Source organism: Coloeus monedula, assembly GCF_965178545.1.
Source record: "Coloeus monedula genome assembly, chromosome: 5".
Taxonomy (NCBI): domain Eukaryota; kingdom Metazoa; phylum Chordata; class Aves; order Passeriformes; family Corvidae; genus Coloeus; species Coloeus monedula.
The window spans coordinates 69,091,480-69,116,405 of NC_138785.1; the positions used below are offsets into that span (position 1 = coordinate 69,091,480).

A 24,926-nucleotide genomic window follows, 5' to 3' on the forward strand; every position below is an offset into this window, starting at 1 on the left:
CAACGAACAAACAAGCCGACAAACCACTGCAGGTTTGTGCTTAAAAATCTAATGGAAGATCCTCCCCACGTCCCTCCCCGAAATGCATAGTGAAACAGCTTTCCCTGTGAGCAGAGAACTCTGCTACTGAAGATGGTTGGGGTCCATGAGAAGTGACCTGGCCACTGCAGACCCTCACAGTCAGAATACAGACAGTGGAAAAGGTCAGTTTCTGATGGACAGGATGGTACAGCAGCACCTGAGGTGACAGGAGATGACACCTGGCTAGTGTGAAAAGGCATAGAGACAGGTGGCCTCCAGGTTAGAAGCACAGTTGGTCACAAGCTACAACAAGTGTGTTCTGAGCATGGCATCTACAGAACCTGAAAAAAAAAATCTTTATTTTCTTTGATCAAAAATACGTATAGAAATGCCTGTTTTGAGGAAAATATCATACATTTTTTTTTCTTGTTTAACAAAATAAATTAAATATACATGACTTCTGTTTAAAATCTATATAGAATTACAAAGGTTTTATATTTTGCAATTGGATTCATTCCCAGTCCATATAGGTATTTAATACAGTCCTTACTTATTTTCTCTTCTTTCCGCTTTTACTGTTGTTTGAACTGCAATGTTTTATCCAAAATGATATCTGAGGGGAGGGAACAACCACACACAACCTAGGTGGATATTTCTCAAATGCATTGTTTTCCTACAAGATTATTTCATTCTCTTTGCTTCTTACTTTTTTTTCTAATGCTTTCATGTATTTTGCATTGATGCAGAAAATCCAGTAGCTTGTCACTGTAAGCCATCAGAGAAGGACAGTGTGTTTTGCTTTCTTCACCATCAGCAGTTCAATTATTATTTTTATTAATTATTATTATTTCTTAAATATAAATATAAAGCTGTTCTGTACAATGTTCCTCTTTCCTTCTTTTCCTTTTTCCAGGCAGCAGCACTGAGTCCTAGGACCAGGGGAGTGGAGCTGATCTGCAGAACATCCCATGCGAAACAACATGCCTTCACCTTGCAGAAATTGAACCAACCAGCTTGGTTAGTTGATTGTGATGAACACGACTGAGAAACACCTGGCATTTCACCTTGTGAACAGAAATTAATTTTTCCAGACTCTCTTGTGTTATTTCTTTTCCCTGGAAGAGATGAATGGGTTACGTCTCCCGGTGCTTTGGCACTAATGCTCAAGTACATCAGAGCTCGAGCCACTTGGAGCAGGACAGGTCTGGGGGCTTCCCACCAAAGCAAATGAAGCACAGCAGGCAGAGGAACAGCTGTGCCCATCCAGAAAAGTACCACACACACCTCTTGCTCTACCTGCTCCTTTCAGTAACACAAGGAAGGAGGTGGTGGTTCACATCCCTGTGTCCCATCTCACTTGTTGCCACTTTGATTAAAATATCCAGGAAGGCTCTGCTGCTGGAGATAGCTTCCTCTCTGCTGTGACTTGGAGATCCTTCATTATTCCTTGGCTACATCCTGATTGCAATAATTAAAAAAAAAAAAAAAACCAAAACTCTTTTCTCTCTCTTTCTCTATTATATATATATTTATATAGATAGATATAGATATATACACATATATATATACACACATACACACACGCATATACAATCATATATATATGTATATATATATTTAAAATTACATATATAATCTTTTCTGTCTGCTTTGCCTGTTGCTGGCAGTGTGAGCTGACTCGGAGCAGTCTCTGCTGAGGTACCACAAGGAAAAGCCCAGATGAGCCACAGTACAAGGGGCCAACCCTTAGCACTGGTACTGGATGTGTTGGTGCTGGTGCACTTTGCCCTCCACATGTGAGTGGGTGTGGGTGTGGATGTCCGTGTAGATCTTTGGGTACATTTTGGAGGCCATGGCAGGGGCCAGGGCAGGCCCCTGGGACAGTAAATGCTGCTGCTGGGCAACGTATTCCTCGTAGTTTATGGAGGAGATGCAGTCCTTGTCAGGGACCTGGGAGACACAGATCCTGTCCCGGGGCTGCGGCCGGTGCACGGGGGCAGCAGCTGGAGGGGAGCAGGGCTTCTTCTTGGACTGGCACAGCCACAGCAGGATTGTCCCAAAGATGAAGACAGCTCCAGCAGGGATGCCGATGATCACAGGCCAGGGCAGGCTGCTGGCAGAGGAAGGGGGCACAGGTGCACTGGGAGGCTTGGGATCTGGACATGGTGGCAGGAGAGAGACAGAAAGAGTTAATTAAATGCAGGCAAAGTGGATTCAAAACAGATGTCACACGGGCTGGCTGTTGTACAGGCTGTCTGGTAACCCTGCCAGACCAAGTAACAAGGGAGAAATCAAGCCAGCACATGATGTTTGGTAACTGCTCTGCCTTTCAGAGCTCCTGGAAGGACAAGCAACTCGTTTTCTCTGGTTTAGGGGTCAGGAGGGGAGTCTTTGGGGAATTTTACAACTCTCTTATCCAAACTTTAATGGATGAACGCTAGAGCCAGCCTGAGAGAGTTTCCTAACACTCACTCTGTTACGGAGTGGGCTTTGCTGCCCAGACTGAAGGACACAACACAGGACATGTCAGTAAAACCTCAGAGTCAGCAGCCCAGGAGGCACAATCAGGTTGCACAGAGCCACAGCACTCTGGCCACCCACCTCTGCCACATGTAGCTCTGCCTGCAAGGGCTTCAGACACTCTCTAGCAATCCTGTCCAACAATCCTGGAGCTACCCAACAATGCTCCACCATGGCAGGGAGAATGAATGTGGGGTTTTGGAGGTGTTGTCTTTTGAGTTTCTTGTGTGGGAGGAAGGCTGAAGGATGGGAAAAATGCAGGTGAGCTGGTGGCCCCTCTTGGTTCCCAAGGCATAGAGAACTGCAAGTTCACTCAGCACTGAAGTGTGTCCCCAGCTTCTTACACCAAATGGGCTCTACCACCACCAGACTCTTTGAAGCTCCTGTTGGCTTTTCAAGGGCAATAAATTGAGCTACTGGAGGAGATAAGATGCTTTAGACATCATCTTTCACAACCACCTCCTCCTTTATCTCTCTGCTGTCAGCAGTCTGTACATCCCTGGATAGCCACTCCAGTTTCTCAGCCTGATCTCCTGATTTATAGACCCAAAAGGAGTCCTGGGGTAGGATTCTAGCTATGAAAATCCTTGTCTAGATAGCTACCAGCTGGAATATCCAATGCCTTGAAACACACCCAGGTACAGAATTCAGCTGGCAGGGAGACCCCCCAGAAACTTCAAAAACCACAGGCTATCCAAATCATTCAATATGCTATATTCAAACATGTATCACTTAACTTTCAAGATAAATTTCTTTAAGACACTAATGTCTTTTTCTCTCCTTGACAAATAATCCTATGGGTAGTTTGAAATGTTAAATATATACCATGTGGTCTCTTTGAAGTTAGGAGGACCTATACTTTGACCTCAACAGACGAAATTTTGATTCACCAACACTGGAAATTACAGAATAATTTAGGCTGTAAGAGGAGTCTGGTCCAGCCCCCTGTTAAAAACATGACAGGATCAGAGAACTGACCCATCAGCTGACCACGAAAACAGAAGCCTTCATGTCGGTTGGTAGAAATCCTATGCTGGGCTGAAGCAAAAGCATATTTGTCCATGTTCCTCAGAACTGTCTATGTCAAATCTGATAGATTTACAAACAAAATGGTCTTTTTTAACTCATGGCTTTACAACCTCACCTTTGCATCTTAGGGCAAGCTGGGTTCTCCTTCTCCATCACTGCTAATAACAACAGGCCTGCAGGCTCTGGCTCTGGCATGAAGCCTCATTACAGTCCCATTTAAATCCATGGAAACTCTCCCCCTGATTTCAGTGAGAGCTGGATGAGACTCTCATAGGTCAGAAACTCCCAGAGGCTTTAAGTTATATCCCACCCATGCAGTTTTCCCTTGGTATTGACAGAGTACAGTCCTAAATCCAAAATATTTATCGGGGTAGAACTGCGTAGTCAGAAGACAAAGGAGAAAATGACCAGGCAAGGATGGTGTGTCTGAAACACATTTGATACAGTCTCAGTTGGATGTGGCCACCAGCTCTGAGGTCTGGGGAGAGAAGGCAGCAGCTGTGAGTTTGGTACAGGGGCCCCAGGGGACCACTGGGTAAGAATTTAACTAATCAATCATTCTGGTTTTCACACTCATTCATTTCATTTCCTTGTGACCCGGACAGTTTTTATTCTTCTCTCATTTTATGGGCCTGCATCATTGTTTCCTTTTACCAGTAAAAGCAATATAAATAAGGGCAAGAGAAAGGGGAAATGTTAGGGAATGAGGTTGCAAACTATGCTGCTATTCAGTTCCCCTCTCCCATTCTGCAGCCTACCACTGAAGTGATTTAGTGTCTGCAACTGCAGTATCCTTTCCCAGCTTGATCCTCTTTCATACAGGAGCAGATAATTCAATTTATTTCACCTGGATAACTGAGAGGGGACCTCATCAATGTCTATAAGTATCTGCAGGGAGGTGTCAAGAGCAGGCTCTGCTCCATGATGCCAAGCAAAGGACAAGAAGAAAGGGCAGAAAACGATGCCCAGGAAGTTCCACCTGAACATGAGGAAGAACTTCTTTATTGTGCAGTAACTGAGCACTGAACAGATTGCCCAGAGAGGGTTTGGAGTCTCCCTCACTGGAGATATTCCAGAACCATCCTGTGCCACGTGCTCTGGACTGACTCTGCTTGAGCAGGGAGGTTGGACCAGATGACCTGCTGTGGTCCCTTCCAACCTGACCCATTCTGTGATTCTGTGATTATTCCCCATGAAGGGAGAAGAGGAAATATCATCAACAGGATTTCAGCAGGGACTGACTTAAATCAGGGCTGATTTAGTGCCCCATTCTTTCTTATCGGAACTGGGCTAGCCTAAATCGCACAGCACCACAGAGGGCCAGGGAGCCGATGGGCATCAGTAGTTGAATTATTAAACACCACGATGCAGACAGTGGTACAGATGCAGGAAAATGTCACAACTCACCTGGCAGGACTGTGAGAAAAGCACTGCGGAAGCTGTAGCCCATGGTGTTTGCCCCGAGGCAAATGTACATCCCTGCATCCTCCTCCTTGGCTCGAGTAATCATCAGTTTGTTCAGGTAGGAACCATCTGGGCGGGACCAGACCTCCCCTGTGGGCAGCACGACGAACTTCTGCCCCCCGACATCGATGGTGGAGTTGTACTTGCTCTCCGTGCCGTACTCCACCCTCTTCAGCCACTGGATGACGGGTTTGACGTCGCTGCGCACTTTGCACTGGAAGGATGTGGTCCCACCATAGTCCACCGTCGTGTTGACAGGGTGTGTCCCTGTCAGGATGGGCTTGGACCTCGTCCTCTCTGCACAGAAACACAGGGAGCTCCATGGGGAAAGGTGTTCGCCATTCTCAGTAACTTGCAATTGCAGAAACATAGGAAAAAGGTGTAGGAGGGATGCAAAATCATAGTCTAGCCCAACTCCCTGCCCCAAGGCAGGCTGAGATTTCTGCAAACATTTGCCCAGCCTCTGCCAAAGCCTCCAATGGTATATGCTCTCCAGTCTCTCCAGACAACTCCTCCAGTGTCTGAGGTTTAGCAAGTGTGTTCTCATGCTCAGCCTGAATCTTTCTGTTTACAAGGAAGTTCCTTTTCTACCTGCATCAGAACTGGAGTAACGTATGGTTTCCCTCTGAGCCCTTATATTTTGGAAGATTTTCTTCATCCCTCTCTTCTGCACACTGAACAACTCTCCTACCTGTGATTCTGTGATGGTGTGTCTCTTACAACCATGACATTTACATGTCCATTTACAGGCTCCAAGAGAGAGCCTTTATGTGTTCTCAGACACAATCTCAGGTTTTTACCAGATTATTTACAAATACTTATCTATTAAGAACCCACACCAGAACTACTGTGGCTAGTTTGGGGATAGTGAGGGGTGGGGTGAGATATATTCTTTCTTCCTTTGGCCTTCTCAAATGTTCACTATGGACAGACAAAATCTGATGGGAAAAGACCCCTTCTTTCACAGACTATGGCAGGCCATGGATATTCTCATCTTTGGTCTGAAAGTCCTTCAGAAGATACCTGTCACCTCTCAACCTGGGCCTGGTAGTTGTTCATGGGGACCAAACTCTATTGGAAGTAATCCTATGCCATGTCATCAACTGGTGGAAGAGTTGAGACCACAGGCACTACCAGCAAGGAAGACTTTAACTTCATCCTCACCTCCCTGCTTTTATCATTCCTTTCTTTGGTATAACCATCACCACACTCACTATGGAGAAAATTTTTTGTGGAGGATGAGCTCAGAACACTTTGGCTTTTCTAGCCAGTAACAAAATCTTTCCTTTTTCACAAACTATTTTTGCCTCAAGCCTCAGGTAAGGCAGGGAACGAGATGGAGGGAAAGGAAATCAAACTGAAGAACTTCACAAGGCCATCCTTTCCAGCATGATCGTAAGTCTAAGGTTGTGTCAGCACCACATAAAGTGAAAGGAAAAATGTATGCCTCATTCTGAGGAATGTTTGGATTTTTTTTTTTAGTGTTAGGATCAGATAAATCAGTCACAGTTTCCAGACAAGGAGGTACTGCAAACCTCTATCCTAGGCACAGGAGAAATTATGGTATCACAGTGGGTGGTAACTGCTGGCAATCATCAACTCCTTTTGATGGCAAACACTGTTGGATTGAGCACATAACAAAACAGCTCCCACCAGCACTGGCTTTGGAGTGAGAGGATGGAACAATGGACCCTCTTTCAAAAACTCGGGATAAGGAGGGCTCTAAAGATGTGCTTGGGAAACAAAAATACCGCAGTAGTCCCTGTAGGCTTTGCCTTGGGACTGTGAGCAGCAATCGCAGCCGGGGAGACTGAGACTCAGAAAAGCAGGACTTAGGAGGGAAGGCTCAGGGAGGGGGGGAAGGAGGAAATTGAATAAAACCTGTAATGCTCCACAGAATGATGTTAAAAATAGAAGGATGTCTGAAAACTGCTTAATGCCCTTATCTCCTTGACTCTAGTTCCAGCTTTGGTTACTGTTTTCACTCCTAGCCAGCAAAAGCTAATGAAAACAAAGGTTACATACATCTCTAAGTTGATAAAAACCAAGATAAACAGGGACACAGAAAGGGGTTTGTTCCTGGTGCTGTCTGGTTTTGATGAAGTGAAAATGCCACAGCTGCCATTAGGATGGGGCTTGATTCATTTCCCTGCCTCTGCTCCTGGTTTTAGTGTAAACACATGTTTTTACTGTCTCCACACAGCTGCATCTTTATCAATCCCAGATGTCCAGCAGGTTTGTGCCTTCAGAGCCCAACAGAGCTTCCCACATGTGCTTTTAATTCCTGTTATTCTAGAGAAAGGACTTATCAGAGAACAGATCTTTACCTTTAAGAACCATTTTTCACACTGGGATAAACTTTCTCATACTAAAATGTATCCAGAGACAAACAACATGCTTTCCAAGTGGCTGGAAATAGCCCTCCATGCCCCTGCTCCTCATTAATGAAGGCTATTCAATCTTCCCTCCACTCAGCTCATCTTCTCCTCTTTCTTGAGTTGGCTACTCTGTAATCATGTCCATGACAACTTATGATGATGTCATAGGCAAAGCACAGTGATTTAAGAATAAGACCTCTTCTCTGGTAAACTTAGGAAGGATTTGAGTATAATTATCCTCAGCAATAATAGGAGAAACAGGAGATTAGAGAGCAAGAATCAGAATAGCTAGATAGTAAGAAGAGCAATTTACCTCACCACAAAGGAGGGCAATCCCCCACAGATCATCTTCTAAGGACTGAATCTTTAAAGCTACGTAGGCATCTAAAGATACAGACAAGACCCTAGCGGGTGTTTTGGGCTTTTTTTTAGTAACTTATTTGTACCTGCTTGGACCTTCATATGGCCAAATGTTTTTTAGAATCTGGCCCTAAAGCCTTGTCTGGCCAGTCACTCTAGACATAAGATTTCTGCTAATTCTGTTGGGAGACTTCTAGATTAAATTTTGAATTGACTGGTTTCAGCCATTCTGACATAATAATCTGGGCTATCCTAGATATTCCCCCCCCCCCACTCCATGTACTTGAAAAGGCTTTCTCTGTTAGTTCTCAGTCTGTCCTGGAATTGACTCTCCTGTAGAAGACTGAACTGGGCAATGGTGAACCTCCACCATGCAGGTGCCTGTGGAGATGATTGTTTCCCAAGTACCTGTCCTCATTTCAGCTCCTAAATGGTCTTGTTGCTACTCTGTCTTGCCCAGGTTTCAGGTTCATTTCAGTAATGTTCCTCTCTGATGTTTTTAGCACTTCCCCATTTCCGTGTCCAGCTATCAACACTGCACCCTTGCCATTGCACTGCTTTGACAGAGCCAGCCCCCTTCTCAAAGGCCCCTCTCTGCTCTCCCTCCCAGAGGCTGCACTTACGGATCACTTCAACTTTGTACGTTGCATTGATTTCTCCAACTTTGTTAAACACCCGGCAGGTGTACTTCCCGCTGTCCTCCGGCTTCAGGTTCTTCAGGTTCAACGTCCACTTCTTCTTCTTGTTCTCCCCAATCTCCTGGGGAGTGAGGGGCTTGTTGTCCTTCAGCCATGTGATGTCAGGCCTGGGGTTGCCGCTGGCCACGCACTTGAGGCGGATGGAGCTGCCAACAGGGCGGGCGATCACTCTCCGTCTCATCTTGGTAGGCTGAGTGAACCTGGGCCGGGCTGCAAAAGGCATCAGAACAGACTGTGGTGAGCACAGGACATGAGCAAAGAAGGAAACTATTGTCAAGTCTTATGGCCAAATTTGTCTGAGAGGCAGCCCTGTACATACCAGCCCTGTACATACCAGCGTATCACTCTCCCTCATATCAGCTCAAACTGTTTTCCTTAGAAGGGATTCACCACCCAGCCTGATGCATCTGAATGTCTACTGGACTGCTCTGGCCACTGCACTAACCTTCTGCACGGCACAACCCCAGAATTTCTGTGTCTGTAAGGCAATTGCACCAGACCATCTCACAAAATAATACCAAAATCACGCTATTGCAGCTGAAGGCAAAATGCAGCCCCATAATCACACTGTAATTGTTACCATATTCCACAAAGTCCTTAGCCAAGACTAAAGGAAAACAACTCAGATTCCTGTCATGCTGACCATTTTCTCAATTTTTTGCTTGTCACATGAAGCTTCATTTTCTGAAGATGTTTTGCCCCTTAGTTCTCAGTGGCTTTACTGGGACTTAAGAAGAGTCAGCATCTTTTCAATATGTAGGAAAGTCTTAGAAGTGTGACAGACTTCTGTACATTGATCTGAACTTAAATGTATACAATTCATTCAGCTCCAGTTTACAAAGCCTTCAAGCTGAATGGTCCAAAGAAGCAAACAAAGAAATGGAAAGATCCAGTAAAACTCTATGAATTTGTTATTAGAGGATACCCCATGCCAGTCCATCCCAAAACTGGAGAATCTGAAGCAACAGCTGCTGGTGGACAGAAGCATGGGTTAAGGCAGTCATCTTGTCTTAGCAAAGAAATCACCAATATTTCTAAGAGCAGAGACAAGAAACTTAGAGAAATGCAAGGCTCTCACCTGGTAAAATCTGAAATTTAATGAAGAATTTAAAAGACATGACAAATTTCTCACAGTTACTTTAACTACACAGTGCTAGTCCAGGGACACTTCTAACCAAGCCCATCATAGAATTGTTGAAGTTGGAAAAGACCTCTAAGATCATTGAGTTCAACCATTAATCTAGCACTGCCAGCTCCACCACTAAACCATGTCCCTAAGTAGCACATCTACATGCTTTTTAAGCACTTCTAGGGATTCCTTGGGCAGCTACAGGATGGCCTGGTGGGACACTCTGCTTGACAGCCAGCCCTGCTGCCCAGGGCTGAGGGCCAGAAGCTCTGGGATGTGCATTATAGTGGAGCTTTCCTGAATGGAAGAGGCCGGTCTGCAGCTTCCTATCTCCAAGCACTGGGGAATGGCAGCCATTGCCCTCTGCGTATCCCTTAGTCCTCACCCCCCTGCAGCCTTGGCCAACATCCCTCCCTCTTGGAAGAGGACACCCTTTGGCATACCCCTCTCTGCAGAGTGCTTCTCCATAGGGGAAACCATCTGTCTCCACAGCCTTCCCTTGCCCCCATGGCTGTCATTTTGGGTCCCAGCCATTCCATGTTATTTCAAACTCCTGCTCAGAAATGCTTTGCTCTCCATGCAGAGGCTTTCATGTGTAATCCAATGAACCGGAGTAACTCCGGCACTGGAAGTCTTTGCCGTGACAGCTGAGCAGCAAGTGTGACATACTAACCCCCTGCACAGGTCGTGGTGCCTGAATTGCTGGGTGTTCCCTTTGGGGTCTGCTGCAGGAGGCCCCCTCACAGCAAAGACAATCCCCCTCCCTGACAATGAACCCTGTCAGAGCTGCACACTGTGGGCAACGACATCCCAAATTTCAGTCTGAGCCGAGGGAGACGTGCTGATAAGGGCTGTCACTGTGGAAATTGAGAAAATGTCTGCAAGGCTCATGGAGAGGTCAGGAATCAGCCATGCAATGGGTCTGTACAGCTACTCTCTAATATGGCAGTAATTGACTCTGAGACCAGGAACTCCAGGTCCACGTAGGGGGGAGATCCTCATGGATAGGATTCCTGAGCTGGGACTAACATACCGAAGAGCAAGATGGAGCCAGGACAGTCGCACTTCCCCAGCAGACTGAAAAGATAATGAGTGACTCTGAGCTCTCGGAAGGACTCGGTGGAATCCCTGCTCAGTAAGGGCATTGTAAGACAGAAACTCTTTCCACTCAAAAATGCAGGTCTTTAACATTTCTGGTTTTCCTCCCACTGTGACTCCCATGAGTCTGTCTGGAGTTTTGCATTCACTCCTCGTACATGGTTGCCCAAATACATACCAAACTACAGGTAAAGCTACACTTCTCTGTCTCTCCTGGCTTTCTTTCTTTCTTTCTCTGTTTAAAAAACGTTAAGTGATTATGTGGTCTCAAAAGCTCCTCCAGGCTGTGTGCAATATGCTGAAACCAGATCCCATTTACACAGTCCTGAATGTTTCCTTGACAAAAGCCTGAATTGGACAAGTTTAGAAAAGCCAGTTAACAAAACAGGAGAAAGAGAGAGACACACACACATTAGAGAGAAAAAGAGACCCAGCAAGCACAAAGGAGAAAGAGGAGAAGGAGCACTGTGAGAGACAGGCAGAAAAGATCTCTTTTGAGTTGATGCTAAATGTCTGTCCCCAAATCTGTACCATTTACAGTTTTGCTTGTTGGAGTGCCAGCAAATGCCATTACAAACTGCTTCTGTTATTCACATGCTTGTTCTCCTCCACATCACTTGGCATTTGCTTCATAAACATGAACCACACATTTGTACAGTATAAATTATGTCACACTCAAGAACAAGGGAAAACACAAGTGGATGGGGACAAAGAGACAGTGTTGTGTACAGGCTCCTGGCTGAAATGCTGTTTACCATTATGATTTATTCAAAGCTAATGAAAATTAAATACAACGGAAGTCTGTCAGCACAAAGACCTGCGAAGGAATTCAGCGGTCTCCTCTCTCTGTGGGACTTGAGAGGACTTGAGAGGGACTTGTGTCCCTTGAGAGGCATGGATCAGTCCCTAAGGCTTCTGTTAGACGTTTCTCATACAAAGTGAGGTGATTATATGAAAAATGTTGTCTTCTGTCATCTACCACCATTACCTCCACATAGTGACAGTCACTACCACTCCTGGCTTTCGTGATAATTACAAAAAAAGAGTCACAATAGGACTAAGTATTGAAATACTTTCAAGTCCAGTTAAGAGCTCAGTCAGTTGTGGGAAGACGTGGATGGGGGTATCTATCTTTCCCCACATCAGTTCCCTGCTCTCCCCAGGTAGATAGAAAGCAAAGAAGAGATATTTTTTTACCATGCTTCTCCTCTCACACTTCTCCCGGGCCCAGGACTGTGACAACACAAACTGCATTTTCACCCATCATCCTCCAGTGACGTACAGTCACACACTGACCCTCCCTCCACACCAGCTCACACCAGCAATTTACTGGTGAATAGTGCTGGATGGAAAGGGTTTAGGTGGGTGCATGGCCAGCCCCAGGCATTTCTCTGCTTAGGGAGAGGAGAGGAGGAAGGACAGGGGAAAAAGCAGAGGTTCAGGAACACTCGCAGCACAAGGGAGGGGCCAGGGCAGCACAGAGTAAGACACGGTCTGATACGAGATTGTCAGTGCCTAACCATTTTCGTAGGGCTTACATCTTTTCTTTGTAATACAATCGTTGTGTCATCGTACTGATCTATCATCCAGCAGCTCTACCAGGAGCACCATGGTAATGGAGAGTGGAGAGATGGCAGCTTTGTACTAGCTGCTGAACCCCTCCCGAAGTACTCCTGACCTGTAGTTTATCTAAGACACCCTTCCTCCAGCTCTAAAATGTTGTCATCCCTTTCCAGAATGAGTGGAGGTTACCTTTTTCTCCCCAGACAAGCTCAGTCTGAGATAATGTCTCGGGGTGACTTTATGATGTGTATCCCCTATCGCTGCCCCATGTCCAGATACGTAATTCAAGTGTAGCCTGGACTACACCACAGCACATCACATCCCTTGTGTGTCAGCTCCTGAAGAAAACTGGCCTCAGCTTAAGTGGTGGGGACCCATATGGCAAAAACCTGTCAAGTTCCACCCCTACCACTGCTGTGAGGCTTTCCCTGGCCACAAATGTGGTACAAAGCCATGTCTGTATTTTAAAACTAAAAAAGGATGTACTGCACAAGCAAAATGGAAATGCTGTGCTTCATCCACTGAGCTCAAAAACTCACATCACACTCCTGTCAGCAATGGCCAAAAGCTGTTTGGCATCACACTGACAACTTTTTGTCCTTCAAGGAGTGCTTGGACCAAACTGGGCCTGCCAGTCCTGTGGTGATTCAGAGCCTGTTCCAAGTGAGATTTTAGCAGTTCCCCAAAGCTCTGTAACAGCAACAGAATCTTCTGCCTGAACAGTCCAGGGCTTGGAGAAGTTCAGGCAGGTGTCTAAAAGAGAGGGTGATCTTAAAAAATACTCATCTTGGCTTAGTGCTAATTCTCCTGAAGTGAAGTCAGACCTCCCATTTGCCCTCAGTTGGAGAATGTTATGTTGGCACTGAAGACTTTTGGAAATATTGCTGTAAAAGTCAATATGCTTTTTATAGGGAGTCTATGAAAGCTGTAATAGCTACACATGCAAAAGAAAGTCACTGCCCAGAAAAACAAATACAAGGGAGAGCCATGCTGGGGTAAATGGCAGGGGGCCCTAGGGCCAACCACAGGCTGCATTTTGCAAGACCCTTGGATGGAATCCATTCACACCAACACATTCAGCTGACACTGTTTATTATTTGACCATATGTAGGGAGAACTCACTCCAGTCGCTCTGCCTTTCCTCTCCATCAGCAACTGAGAAACAACACTGAACCAAGAACTGAGGAAAACCACAAAACACACACTGTTCCTTACCCCACTGCTTCCCAGAATGATCTTCATATTCTCCGTTGGAGCCTTCAGGCACCTGGCTGTCCTTTCCTGAGCTGGCATCATCTGTGAAGGAAAGGAAAGGGAAAATGTTAAGAAGGTCTCCTGCAGCACAACAGGATGACAGCAGGAGTTTGCATTTCCTGCTGGAGACACCATGCAGCTGAAACAAACTCAATATACAGTAGGCATCCATATCCTGGCACCTACATCCTGGCCAGTTTAATGAACAACTTAGTTTTCTGCTTTATGAGTGTTTCGGCAGGCTACCAAATCAATGGGAGTTTAATCAATGTTGCCATTAATAGCTGACAAAAGCCTCTTTGTTTATGTCTACAGGTTGCTGTTCCCTAGGAGGAGCTGATCTGTGGTACCATCTATGCAAATAATGGTATAAATCAAAATTAGAGATAATTAAACCTAGGGGGTGGGGGAAGACATGATCAGTCATACAGAGCACAAGCAGTACAACTGTGGCCACTAATTCACCCTTCAGCTTCCATACAAAATCAGAAAAGCAAGCAGGTCTGGGGTCAAATGAGCTCTCAAAGGATACTGAATGCAAATTTATGGCTGGCAAAAACAATATTGATTTTAAAAGCTGCTTGTGGATATTTCTTTTGAATTAAGACTACCCATCCACCTGTATCAAGGCATCACTTTGTCCCTCAACAGTCTTGCTGTCTATATCACTACTACACAGCAGTACCAAAATCTCAGCTCTGCCCTGGAGAAATAAAAATCTCCACAAGGTGAAACCCCCATCTCTCCAGCAGCCCCCATCTCAAATTGCCATGATGATATGGCCACCTACAAGGTCTCCAAGAGGGCCAAGGGAGCAGGAGAGTGCCCTGAACCTCATTTTACAACCTGGGTGATACTGGTGGCCTTGCACCACTGCAGCGCCCAGATGTGAAATTTTTCCTCCTCCAGCTTGACCTCTACTGCACAAGTGCTCAACTCTGAGCAGCCTCTTACATAGCAATGGCTCACACCAGGAGGGAGGTCCACCTGAGGCACTCTGGCCAACCTCACATGATGGTAAAGCAAAATATATTGTCTTCTAAGATTACTTCTGTGCTCTACAAGGTGGCACAGCCCCACAGGGTAGCTAGATTTGAGGTGACAATCTCGACCAAGAGCTCCTTAGCTCCTAGCTAAAGTGCACTGAAGTGGGGGAAATTCGATTTTCAGAGACAGGTCAGGTGAAGGCTGGGAAGAAGTTTGCCTCAATGAGGAACACAATGGTGTAAAAAACCCAAAGAAATAAAGAGAAGTGGAACCATCTGATTTAAGGAAGGAATCCCTCCAAATGCCCAACTCCTACAACTCATAAGAAAAAGGTCTTGTGAGCAAAAGAGAGGAAAATTATTTCTGTAATCTCTGCAACAGAGAGGAAAAACTGATCTCAGCTTATATATAAGTATGCCCCCCCCAAAAGGTACAAATAGTAAAACTTTTCTTTACAGTTGTTTTACAAATTGGGTTGTGCTTAAAACAGTATTTAGTGTGTAAACTTGTGTGCAGCCTTTGAGAGGGAAGAATGTGTCTTTAACCCCATCCTCACCCCAGGTTCTGCTATTTTGGAAAATCATCCCATCTCTTCAGCACAGGGCATTATATACCAACAGATGGTCTGCTCTCATTAGCCTTGTCCCTTAAGCAGAGAGGCTGCAATGCCACATGAGTTTGTCCCCCCTCGACCCTGAGAGATTTTTCTATTCTCCTTTTGGCTACTTTCAGCACAGTTTCTCCTGAAGCTATGTACAGCTGTCACTTTGAGGGGAAAAGAAAATTTTCCAGGCAGCAGCACTGTGTTCATACCTCAGCAGCTCCTCCAGCTGACTGCCCCAGCCCACCTCCCGCCACCCTCTGTCCATGGCTGGACACCCTGAGCCTTTCCTGGGTGCCCCAGCCACCTCCCAGCCCAAACCACAGGGCAGCAGGGTGAAACAGGTCCCACTCAGGAAACACCAAGTCTCACACAGAGCCTGAGTGCCAGTGCACCATCCAGGCTCTGCCTGCAGCCTGTGTTACAGAGGACACCAGCGCCCCATGTGCTGCACTTTGCAAGTTTATTTTTACAACCTTGGCAAACCAAATGCAGGGAATACAAAAATACACATTATACACGATGGCTTGCATATGACATAGTCTCCTTTCAGTCAAAATGCCAAATTGACTATCTCCTGGCACTTGCACAGTTTTTTCTCATAAATATCCATAGTGTCACAAATGAGCTCTTGGATGCTGTCTGACAGAGAGCATAGTAAATCCCTCAGCATAACTAGAAAAATGTATTGGGTAATGCAGAAGAAAAACTGTGGTCAGAGATGTGGGATTCCTGTTCACTGTTAACTGCTGAATATCATACAAGTGGTTAAGGCGTTTAAGTGGTGATGTTCTGTCAATTATACCTTAATTCTGCTCAGTTTGATGTACAAAGAGCAGGGTATCTCCCTTGCCTGCTGCCTCACGTTACAGTAAGTCAGCCCCTGTGCCCTCCTCCTGCTGACACACAACCACTGACTGTGGACTCCACACCCCTTGACTTGCTGCCAAGCTTTTGATGTAAGGAAAATCGCTCTGAATCCGTTTGATCCTTTGAAGATGCATTGTCAGTTCTTATCCTGACAAATCGCAAACCTGTGGAGTCACCTACCAAACCCAGAAAAATACATTTTGGGGAGAACAGATCAGGATAACTTATGCTACCATGCTGAGCTGATGGAATAGATGATTTGGTGGAGGAGCAAGACTGAAATAAATAACTGCATGCATTGAGGCATCTTGGCTTAGATACACTGGAACTTGTTCCACTTGTGTTGGGAATGTGGTAATGTTAACAACAATAGCTGAAGTCTTGAGGCGGGGAAATGCCATAAACATGGAAACTCTTGTCGAGCAGAACTGCTGCTTCCCATCCCCAGAGCTGCCCATGGGGTGAGGGATGCTCCAGCAGACCCTTCCAGCTGCAATGTGCATTGAACTGGGCTCCTACCTTCCTTGTATCTGAACAAACTCACACTCAACAGCTGTAGGAAAAAGATTTTGTTCGAGACACCCAGATGAAGCTCCTTTGGGGAAGACTCCCTGAAGCCAGTGAGTCTTCAGCTGAAGCATGAGTGAGGCAGCAGAGTAGCCAGTGATATAATGATAAAGTGCTAACCCGGGGTGTGAATGATATAGGGTCAGGGCTCTCTTCTGCTGCTTTCAGAGAAGGATTTGAATCTCCCCTCTTGCACCTTGGGTGAATGTTAAGCTCTGACGTGCAGTCTCAGAGAACCAAAAAGGAGCTGCTTATTATTTTGGGAGACAGATATCTCAGGAACACTCTGAGGATGGAAGGCCCCTGTCTAATTCAGACATCATCAATATTTGACTTCCACCTGGTTCAACCGAAGTCAGTACTGTGGCTGCATGGAAAGAATATGTCTCTCCCTGTTTTGAAGAACTTCCTTAGTTTTTCAACTTTAATACCAAGTGGTTTCCAAGGGTAGTGAAACACTTTTATAATACTTTACAGGGGTCTGTGATGCAGAAAGCAAAGCTAAATTTCCTGAATGTTCAGAGGTGTCTGCTTCAGCCCAAATCTGCAGTCTGAAGCCTGGTTAATAGTGTCAGATCCCAAGATCTGCTGTTTGCATTTCACCCCAACCTTCGCAAACACAACTGGCCTGGCAGTATTCTTATTAGACTGAGAGAGGACCTGGAGAAACAAGCCACATTCAGATCTATATGACCAGCATACAAAATGATGAGTTAGTAGCAGAGATCATGAGTCTTAGCTATATTCAAGAAATGACCTAATAAGCCGATTGCTTATTCATGCTCTTGTCAGCTCCCCACAGAGGTGGGCAGCTCGGGGTGATAAGTACATACAGAAAAATCAGCCTGCAGTTCAAGGGCAGCAGGGACCAGCTATGCAGCACTGCCAGATTGGCTGCCAGCAGATTACCATGAGAGGCAGAGCTAAGAAGGATGAACTGCTGAAGTTTCCTACAAGCTCCCTTTTCTGTGACCTATATTGGAAGGTCATCCTGCACTGGACTTCTTGGACAGTATCACACGCTTAGGACAGCAGCCAGTTGGAAGATGAAGTGGAAAACCTGCCTTGAAAAGCAATCACTGACTAATTTTATGTCACGAGTATCTGATGCTAAGAAAATATACACATGATTTAGGTGTCCTTAATGTACAATTTGGCTCCATGGTGTTACAGAGCATGCTGGCTGGTGGAGAAACCTGAAGGGCAAGGCTCCAATATCGTGTCAGGTGATAGCCTTGGAGACATGGGACAAACTCGTGTAGGCCCTTCCCTTCCAAATATCACACATGGCCATACAAACAGGGCCAGGATGAACACAGAGGCATCAGCCCACTCTACAGTCACCCCAGTGGCATCATCCTCAGCTGCTCTCCAGTCATTGACTCTCCCTTGCTTCAGGATCTCATTCCAAGCTGGCTTTTACGGCTGAGATGCCACAGGACTGAGATGCTGGTGGTGTTGGGGAAGTGTGTGGTGTCCCAAAGCAGGCTGGATTTCTGCAGGAAAGGGATTTCTGTATGTAACTCCATCAATTGACAAAGCCCATTGAGGAGCCTATGGGACAAAGACTGCCACATCAGTGGGATACAGTTACTGTTTATTACCATAGCAGAATTGTTCCATTCCCTCTTAAAAGTTAAGGCAAATGGAAAATTCTGCATAACAGCCCAGCTCTGAGAGCAACCGATGGGAAATATTCAGACTGTTACCAAGTCAGGATCAAATTTTATTTACCCACAGGCTCTCTGTGAAGGCTTCATGTTTTAGCTGAATGGGTATAACTGGTTTTCAGGCCAATACCATGTGCTGAGCATCCAACCACAAGTCAAAACAACAACCCAATTTTTAAAGCAAAAATCTAGCCATCATATTTCCCTATGATTCACAAAGTTGCTTCAATTTGTTATAATGCAAGGCCCATCCCTGCTCGGACTTGATGGGACCAGCTTTGGAGTCTTTGATGTCAGAGGCCTTGAAAGCCCCATTTCACAGATGAGCCAGCTTTGCATAAATAAACAAAGTGACCTCTGAACTGGAGCCTGAGACCTGAGCACACTTCAAAGCTCTGGGGGAGGCGCTGGGGGGGCAGTGGGGAATGAAGCAATCAGCATCCATCATTAAGGCAGCCCTCACTCCACACCGCTGCTGAACAAGAGGTGTAAATAAAAGGAGGGAGGCAAGTGGGGAGGGAGTGAAATGAGGGGGGAAGTGATGTAATCCAGTCAGGCTTGAACAATTATAATGAGGCCTTCTCCTTCTCCCATGGATGAATGAAAGAAATCTCTCTGAACTCCGGCTTTAGGAGCTGACTCTCGCATTTACCCAGATGCATCATATTTGCACATCATATTTGCTCCCCAATGTCCTTCACTGCTGCAGAAGTCTAGGGAGTGACCAAACTCAAGTTGCTTGTGGGAGGTGGATCTCGGGCCTTTCTAGAAGTTAAATCAGAATTTGTTCTGTTGAGCCTAACCAAGAAAATTTAGACCATAAACTTTGAACAGGGAAAGATGGGACTTATTTTTCAGTAGCCTTGAAGGTGCAGTAGACGGTGGATAAACACACACAAAAGCAAGTGCAATCTTTAAAAGTAGGTCTCTGCAGTTTATCTCAGATGCATTCAGGTTTTCCTGTAATACTTGCCGGAATTTCAAGGGAAACACAAGGCAAAGATCACTCTGTACTTTATTTTAGGGAGTCTTCTGCTATCCTGACTGGTTTATCTGATGCCCAGATGAATGGTACATGAGGTACATGTGTAGGAAGGCAGCAACAACTTTACCTCTGGGATATTACAGGGATTAAGGCACTTGCTTTCCCCAGATCTCCTTAAATGTGGATTAACACCCCAGGTTTCATTAGAATTTCAGCTGGTATTAACCCTCAATGGCCAGGGAAAAACAGCCCAACCCACTGGCTAGCACAAATGCCATCTGAGAGCTACCACTGCCAGCTGACAGGGTTTTATTGCTCATCTTGTGATATTTGGGATGTTTCTGGAGGACCTTGAACATGATCTTGACCTTGAAGTCACTGCTTTAAAATATAGGAGTTTTTTGTTACTGAATAACAACTCTTAACATCTGTGATTCTGAAGAACAACTCTGTGCAAATACACTCTAAAATCCTGGGCAAAAAGGAGCAAAACACTCTTTTTTGGTATCTTGTGATTTTTCAGCTTGCTTTGTGTTTTTTGCAAGGCCTGAACTATGACTTCAGGACCCTTGAGACAGGTGAATCCCAAGGGTGACTTGAAATCATTAAGACTCAGATGCAAAGTCTTCATTTTGACTAACTCTGAATTCTTTACCATCATTGAGGTCTAATTTAGCAACTCTCCACTCTGAACCCTCTTTCCTGCCAGAGGTAGACAGGACCAAACTCCAATAAACTCATCCCACTAACACAAACCCGGCATAAATATTAGATACTATTTTGAATGTCTTTTGTAGATCCTCCATTAACCATCCACCTCATGCTCACCATTCCTTAACCTGCCTGCATTAACAGGGTCACCTACAACAACAGCACATATTAACAGCGCTAATGTTATGAAAAGACAGGAAATGTCTTTAGAGTTTATTTGGAAGGGCTCAGTGAAAGCAAGGTATCATGAGTATTTGGAGATAAGAAAAAAGACCTCACAAAAGAAACCCCTCTCCTTGGGTCCAGTCATGCAAAACCCCTCAAGATGGAAAAGCAGAAACCCACCCAGAGGAGTGCACAGCCAAGGAACACTCTGCTTTTCTCAACCTCCCCCCACTCAAACTAAAACCAAACAACCCACAATAAAACCAACAGGAAGTAAAACACTACTGGCAGAGAATTTCCCTCTGTGACAGCCACTGAAGACTTTATTACCTACTGCCTTCAACTGCAGTTGGGCCAAAAATAACCAGAGGTATTAAAACTGGAATTTCCTGACAATAAAAATTAAGAAGTATGTGTTGGTGGCTTATTTGGTATTTTCAGCTCTGGCCATTTTCATGAGAATTTCCATGCAAAAATTTTCTTGGATTTCACTTCAAGCCCAGCACTGGCAATCTCTTGGTAAGCAGGATGCTTTGCAAAAGGAACATTTGCAGGCCACCTGCCTCCTGAAATACTGGAGAGGCTCCACAGTCAACAGACAAAAGCCCTGGCTGGGTAGTGAAGAAATGAGGCTTCTGTCCAGAGCTGCATCAGTAACTCACATTTTTAAGTTGTGATGATGTACAGGCCCATTGTATTACTTGTCAGTGGCAAAGCTCTGAATTGCTGCATCCCACATTTCAACAACAGGTGAACATAATCAGAGATGACAGCTTTGAGACCAAGGAAGACTTAACTCTCTTCCACAGAATGAGAAAAAGGAGGACTATGGGATAGCACAGACATATGAGAAAGAGTTTATTTTACAGGCTGGTACCAGTCAAGCTGGTACAAACCAATCCTACTTCTACAGAGAGTTTCAGCAGCCCTGAGAGAATCTTTCACTGCTGTGCATAAGCTGCTACCAGCACCTAGACGAAATCTTTTACCACCAATTCCTCCCTAATTCTGAAATCTCTGCTGGGACACCAACATGGACATGTCCCTGTTCTGTACTCTTGCATAAAGAATGCTGTGGTTTATTGCTTGAGCTTGATTTAAAAAATTTGGTATGGAAAGGGATAACGTATTTCCTTAGAGAGGTAAATGTGTAAGGTGGAGAAGTGGACCTTCAGAAAAGTGGGATATTTTAAGGGAATAAAGGGATTAATACATAAAAACCTGAGATAAAAAATGAAACCCTTTAAACCGAACATATGTGAAAGCTTCCCAAGAGTGGCATCTGCTTGACTACGGAATAGTCACTCAGAAGAAGAGAAAGAAGCTCTATTTCATAGAATCATAAAATTATTGAGTCCAACTACAAACCTAACACTGCCAAGTCCCTCTAAACCATGCCCCTAAGGGCCACATCTATATGTCTTTTAAATATCTCCAGGGATGGTGATTCAACCCTGGGCAGCCTGTTCCAATGCCTGACAAACCTTTCCATGAAGAAGTTTTTCCTAATATTCAATCTAAACCTCCTCTGGTGCAACTTGAGGCCATTTCCTCTCATCCTGCCTTTGTTACCTGGGAGAAGTGCCCAACTCCCACCTGTCTGCACTCTCCTGTCAGGGAGTTGTAGAGACCAAGAAGGTCCCTCCTGAGCCTCCTTTTCTCCAGGATGAACACCCCCAGCTCCCTCAGCTGCTCCTCATGACATTTGTTCTCCAGACCCTTTCCCAGCTCTGTTGCTCTTCTCTGGACATGCTCCAGCCCCTCGATGTCCTTCTTGCAGTGATGGGCCCAAAAGTGAATGCAGGATCTGAGATGCAGCCTTACCAGTGTCAAGTACTGCTCTGGTCCTGCTAGCCACACTATTGCTGACCCAGGCCAGGATCCCACTGGTCTTCTTGGCCACCTGGGCACATACTGGCTCATGTTCAGCTGGCTCTCAACCAACACCCCCAGCTCCTTTTCTGCCAGTCAGCTTTCCAGCCTCAAACTTTAGAACATGTAAAATTATAATGATCTAGCTATGGCTGAACTATAGATTTTACAATTCCATTTGCCAGAGCTGGCTCATGTAGTTGCTGAAGAGAGCTTTAGTAACATAGTATGGTATGACTGATAAGAAAGAAAACACACAACAAAAGGATGTTAGTGAAAAAGGAGTCCTTGAAGACATGAAATATTCTCTTCTGGCTGTATCTTTACAGAGGAATTCTGCAGTTCTTCTGAGCCCATGCAGGATACGACCTGTGCCTGCCACATTCATCTTTCTCCTCCCCTTCTCTGTGCCCATGACTTGTATCTGGTTCAGATCTGCACCTAGTTTACAACCTTCTTCCCCTCCTTCCCCAACCACTTTCCATAATGCTGTGGAGGGAGAAGCCTTTCTGAAAGTGCAGCTCTTCCTTGCTCCTTGTGGTCTATAGCTGCCCACAGAGCTCACAAAGTCATCTGAGACACATTCTCAGTCGTGGCTCCATCTGCACATGGGGATGCTCCAGCTCCTGCTCTAACCACACGAAGAACCACAAGGAGAAACAGCTGGAGCTTTTCGCTCAACCACTGCAATTCCCTGGCCTGCCATTACAACAATTACATTACAAAGGCAATCACAGCCCTTCCGCCACGCTGACTCCTCCAGACACCAGGACCTCCCGCCTGACTTCAGGTCTCCATTCCATAGGGGGCAAGAAAACAACTCTTCCTCCTTTGTTGTTGTTGTTGAGGTTGCTTTTTTTATCAGCAAGCTCCAGCACACACAGACAGCAGACCCGAGAGCTCTGTACCACAGGCACCAGTCTGCGGTCACAGTCTTGATCTGCTACTGCAGAGGATGAAAGGGAGAAGAAATCAGAGAACAAGATGAGTGGTTAGGCTTCTGCCTTGTCACCAGCACTTTCTGAGCATGAAATAGCAGCCCCCAAAAGACAGCAATTACCAGGCAGCTGTTCCAGACGCAGAACAAATTGGTAATGTTTTCCAGTATTTTTTAATGTTACTCTGATAGCATCAAGGCTTTCTTAGAGACAGGGTCCCAGTATATTAGAGGTTGTTCACAGATAGCACAGAAGACAGACCTTGTTTAAAGAGTTTACTGCCTGGGTAGTGCAGACACAGAGTGGATGTCACGGATATTAAAGTTTCTTGAAAAACGTATTTTTAGCACCCACCCATTTTGGCCTGGTGGGGGTATGATGGGGGTCTTGTACTTTAACAAAGCTGAGAAGAAAAGCTTCATTTACAACACCAATCAGCCCATCTGAATTATAACCATTTCACTGTAGTTGTTATTTATAATAATAAATCACTAGTTATTTACAGAAAGTTTATAAACACTGGGAAGAATTCTGTGATTTTAAGTGTTATCTGAGAAGTTTAAACAGTCCTTACTTTAGAAACCTAACTATAGTGTCCAAGTCCAGAGTGAGAACAAAAAGAAGGTCAGGGTGACACCTACCTCTCTTCCCTGACTGTGGAAGAGATGGTGGCTACATACAGTGGGTGCCAAAAATGAGGTGGTATGAACACTCTACCCAAAAATACAGGCCAAAGTTCCATCTTCAACAATCCTAAATTACTTAGGGTTGGGGGAGGGAGGCATGCCACTGAAAGGACTAATGCAAGGCTAGTGATAAGAAGAAGATTACAGCAGAGCTGAGGATAAACTGGTAAGACCTGGCTCCCAGCCTTCTATTTTAACCACTACACAGCTGCTGTCCCCCATAAAATCATACCTATATCACTCCCCTCTCTGCTAGCACTGATCAGTGTTTATTATTTTCTTCACCAAAATGTGTAGAAACATTGTGGATACATGTTCTAGCTCCCTGAAAATTCATGTGGCCAAAATAGGCCAGCATGAAGAGATTTCCAGAGGGGCTGGAAGGAAAAGAGAGGTCACACATGTCAGTGACTGAGCACAGGCATTATTTTTGGATGGCATCTATAATCAAACAAAAATAATCATTTGTACAGTCCTGTCCCTTCCAAACACTGAGATAATTCTTTCATGTGGAATTACCCAATCCATCATGATGAACTGGGAATTGCAATACCAGGCTTTACAGCCAGGAATGTGGATCCAGCTGTTTCTTGCACACCAGTATGAAAACTATTGAAACAGTCTCTATGGGCTTACATATTTCATAGTCCTCTGGTAGAAAAGTAAAAATACCTCCTATGGAAGAAAATGAAACATCCTATGACAATTACCAAATGAAGCAAACTCTCAGAGAGGACTGCTGCTCAACATCTTTAATGGGAAAAGTGTGTCTGCTTGAGGTGAAAAATCACACCTCATCAAGATAGGTCATTAGCCTATTATGGTTTAACTTCAATTCCAAGAAATAACAGCACCTATAAGTGGTAAAAGTGCTAAGACATTAACAGAGGATGATAGCTTTCAATTGAACATTTCAGAGCATATAACACCTTAAGTGTCTAAGATGTTCATGATGTTCAGTGAGGCACAAGATGCTGTTAGGGAATCCTTCCTCTCAGATTTCAGAAGAGAACTATTTCAGAAAACAGTCCATATATGTAATAAACATGAATTTTAATCTGTCATTGGCAGTGGTCAGCCCCTCATCAGTCACCAACCCCTAACTTTATACTTAAATATTTTTTGATAAATGGACTTCCTGAAAGACAGAAAAAACAAGACATTTGAAAGGGTAGAGAGAAAAAATACTTTTTAGCTTTTTAAACTCAGATTTATCTTTTATAAACAAACTGATATGCAGTTGTGTAACAGCAATATGGAAGTGGTGTAATCTCTCTGATCATTATACCTTAGAGCATGACAATAAGCTATAAAAATTGAGATTTTGGGGTCATGAGAGACAGAAAGTAGCCTTGGTGTC

The 24,926-nt window shown here is 44.9% G+C and overlaps 1 protein-coding gene across 1 annotated transcript in view; it reads right to left on the reverse strand.

The window, feature by feature from the left end:
- Positions 1–215: 215 nt before the first annotated feature.
- Positions 216–24,926, reverse strand: part of FGFRL1 (fibroblast growth factor receptor like 1) — a 165,326-nt gene continuing 140,615 nt past the window's right edge. Inside the window, exons 4-7 of the mRNA XM_082281712.1 lie at positions 13,476–13,556; positions 8,396–8,680; positions 4,978–5,331; positions 216–2,177 (exon numbers count right to left, since the gene is read on the reverse strand). Of these exons, the coding sequence (XP_082137838.1) occupies positions 1,768–2,177; positions 4,978–5,331; positions 8,396–8,680; positions 13,476–13,556 (1,130 nt within the window). The 3' untranslated portion in view covers positions 216–1,767. The remainder of the gene's footprint in view (positions 2,178–4,977; positions 5,332–8,395; positions 8,681–13,475; positions 13,557–24,926) is intronic.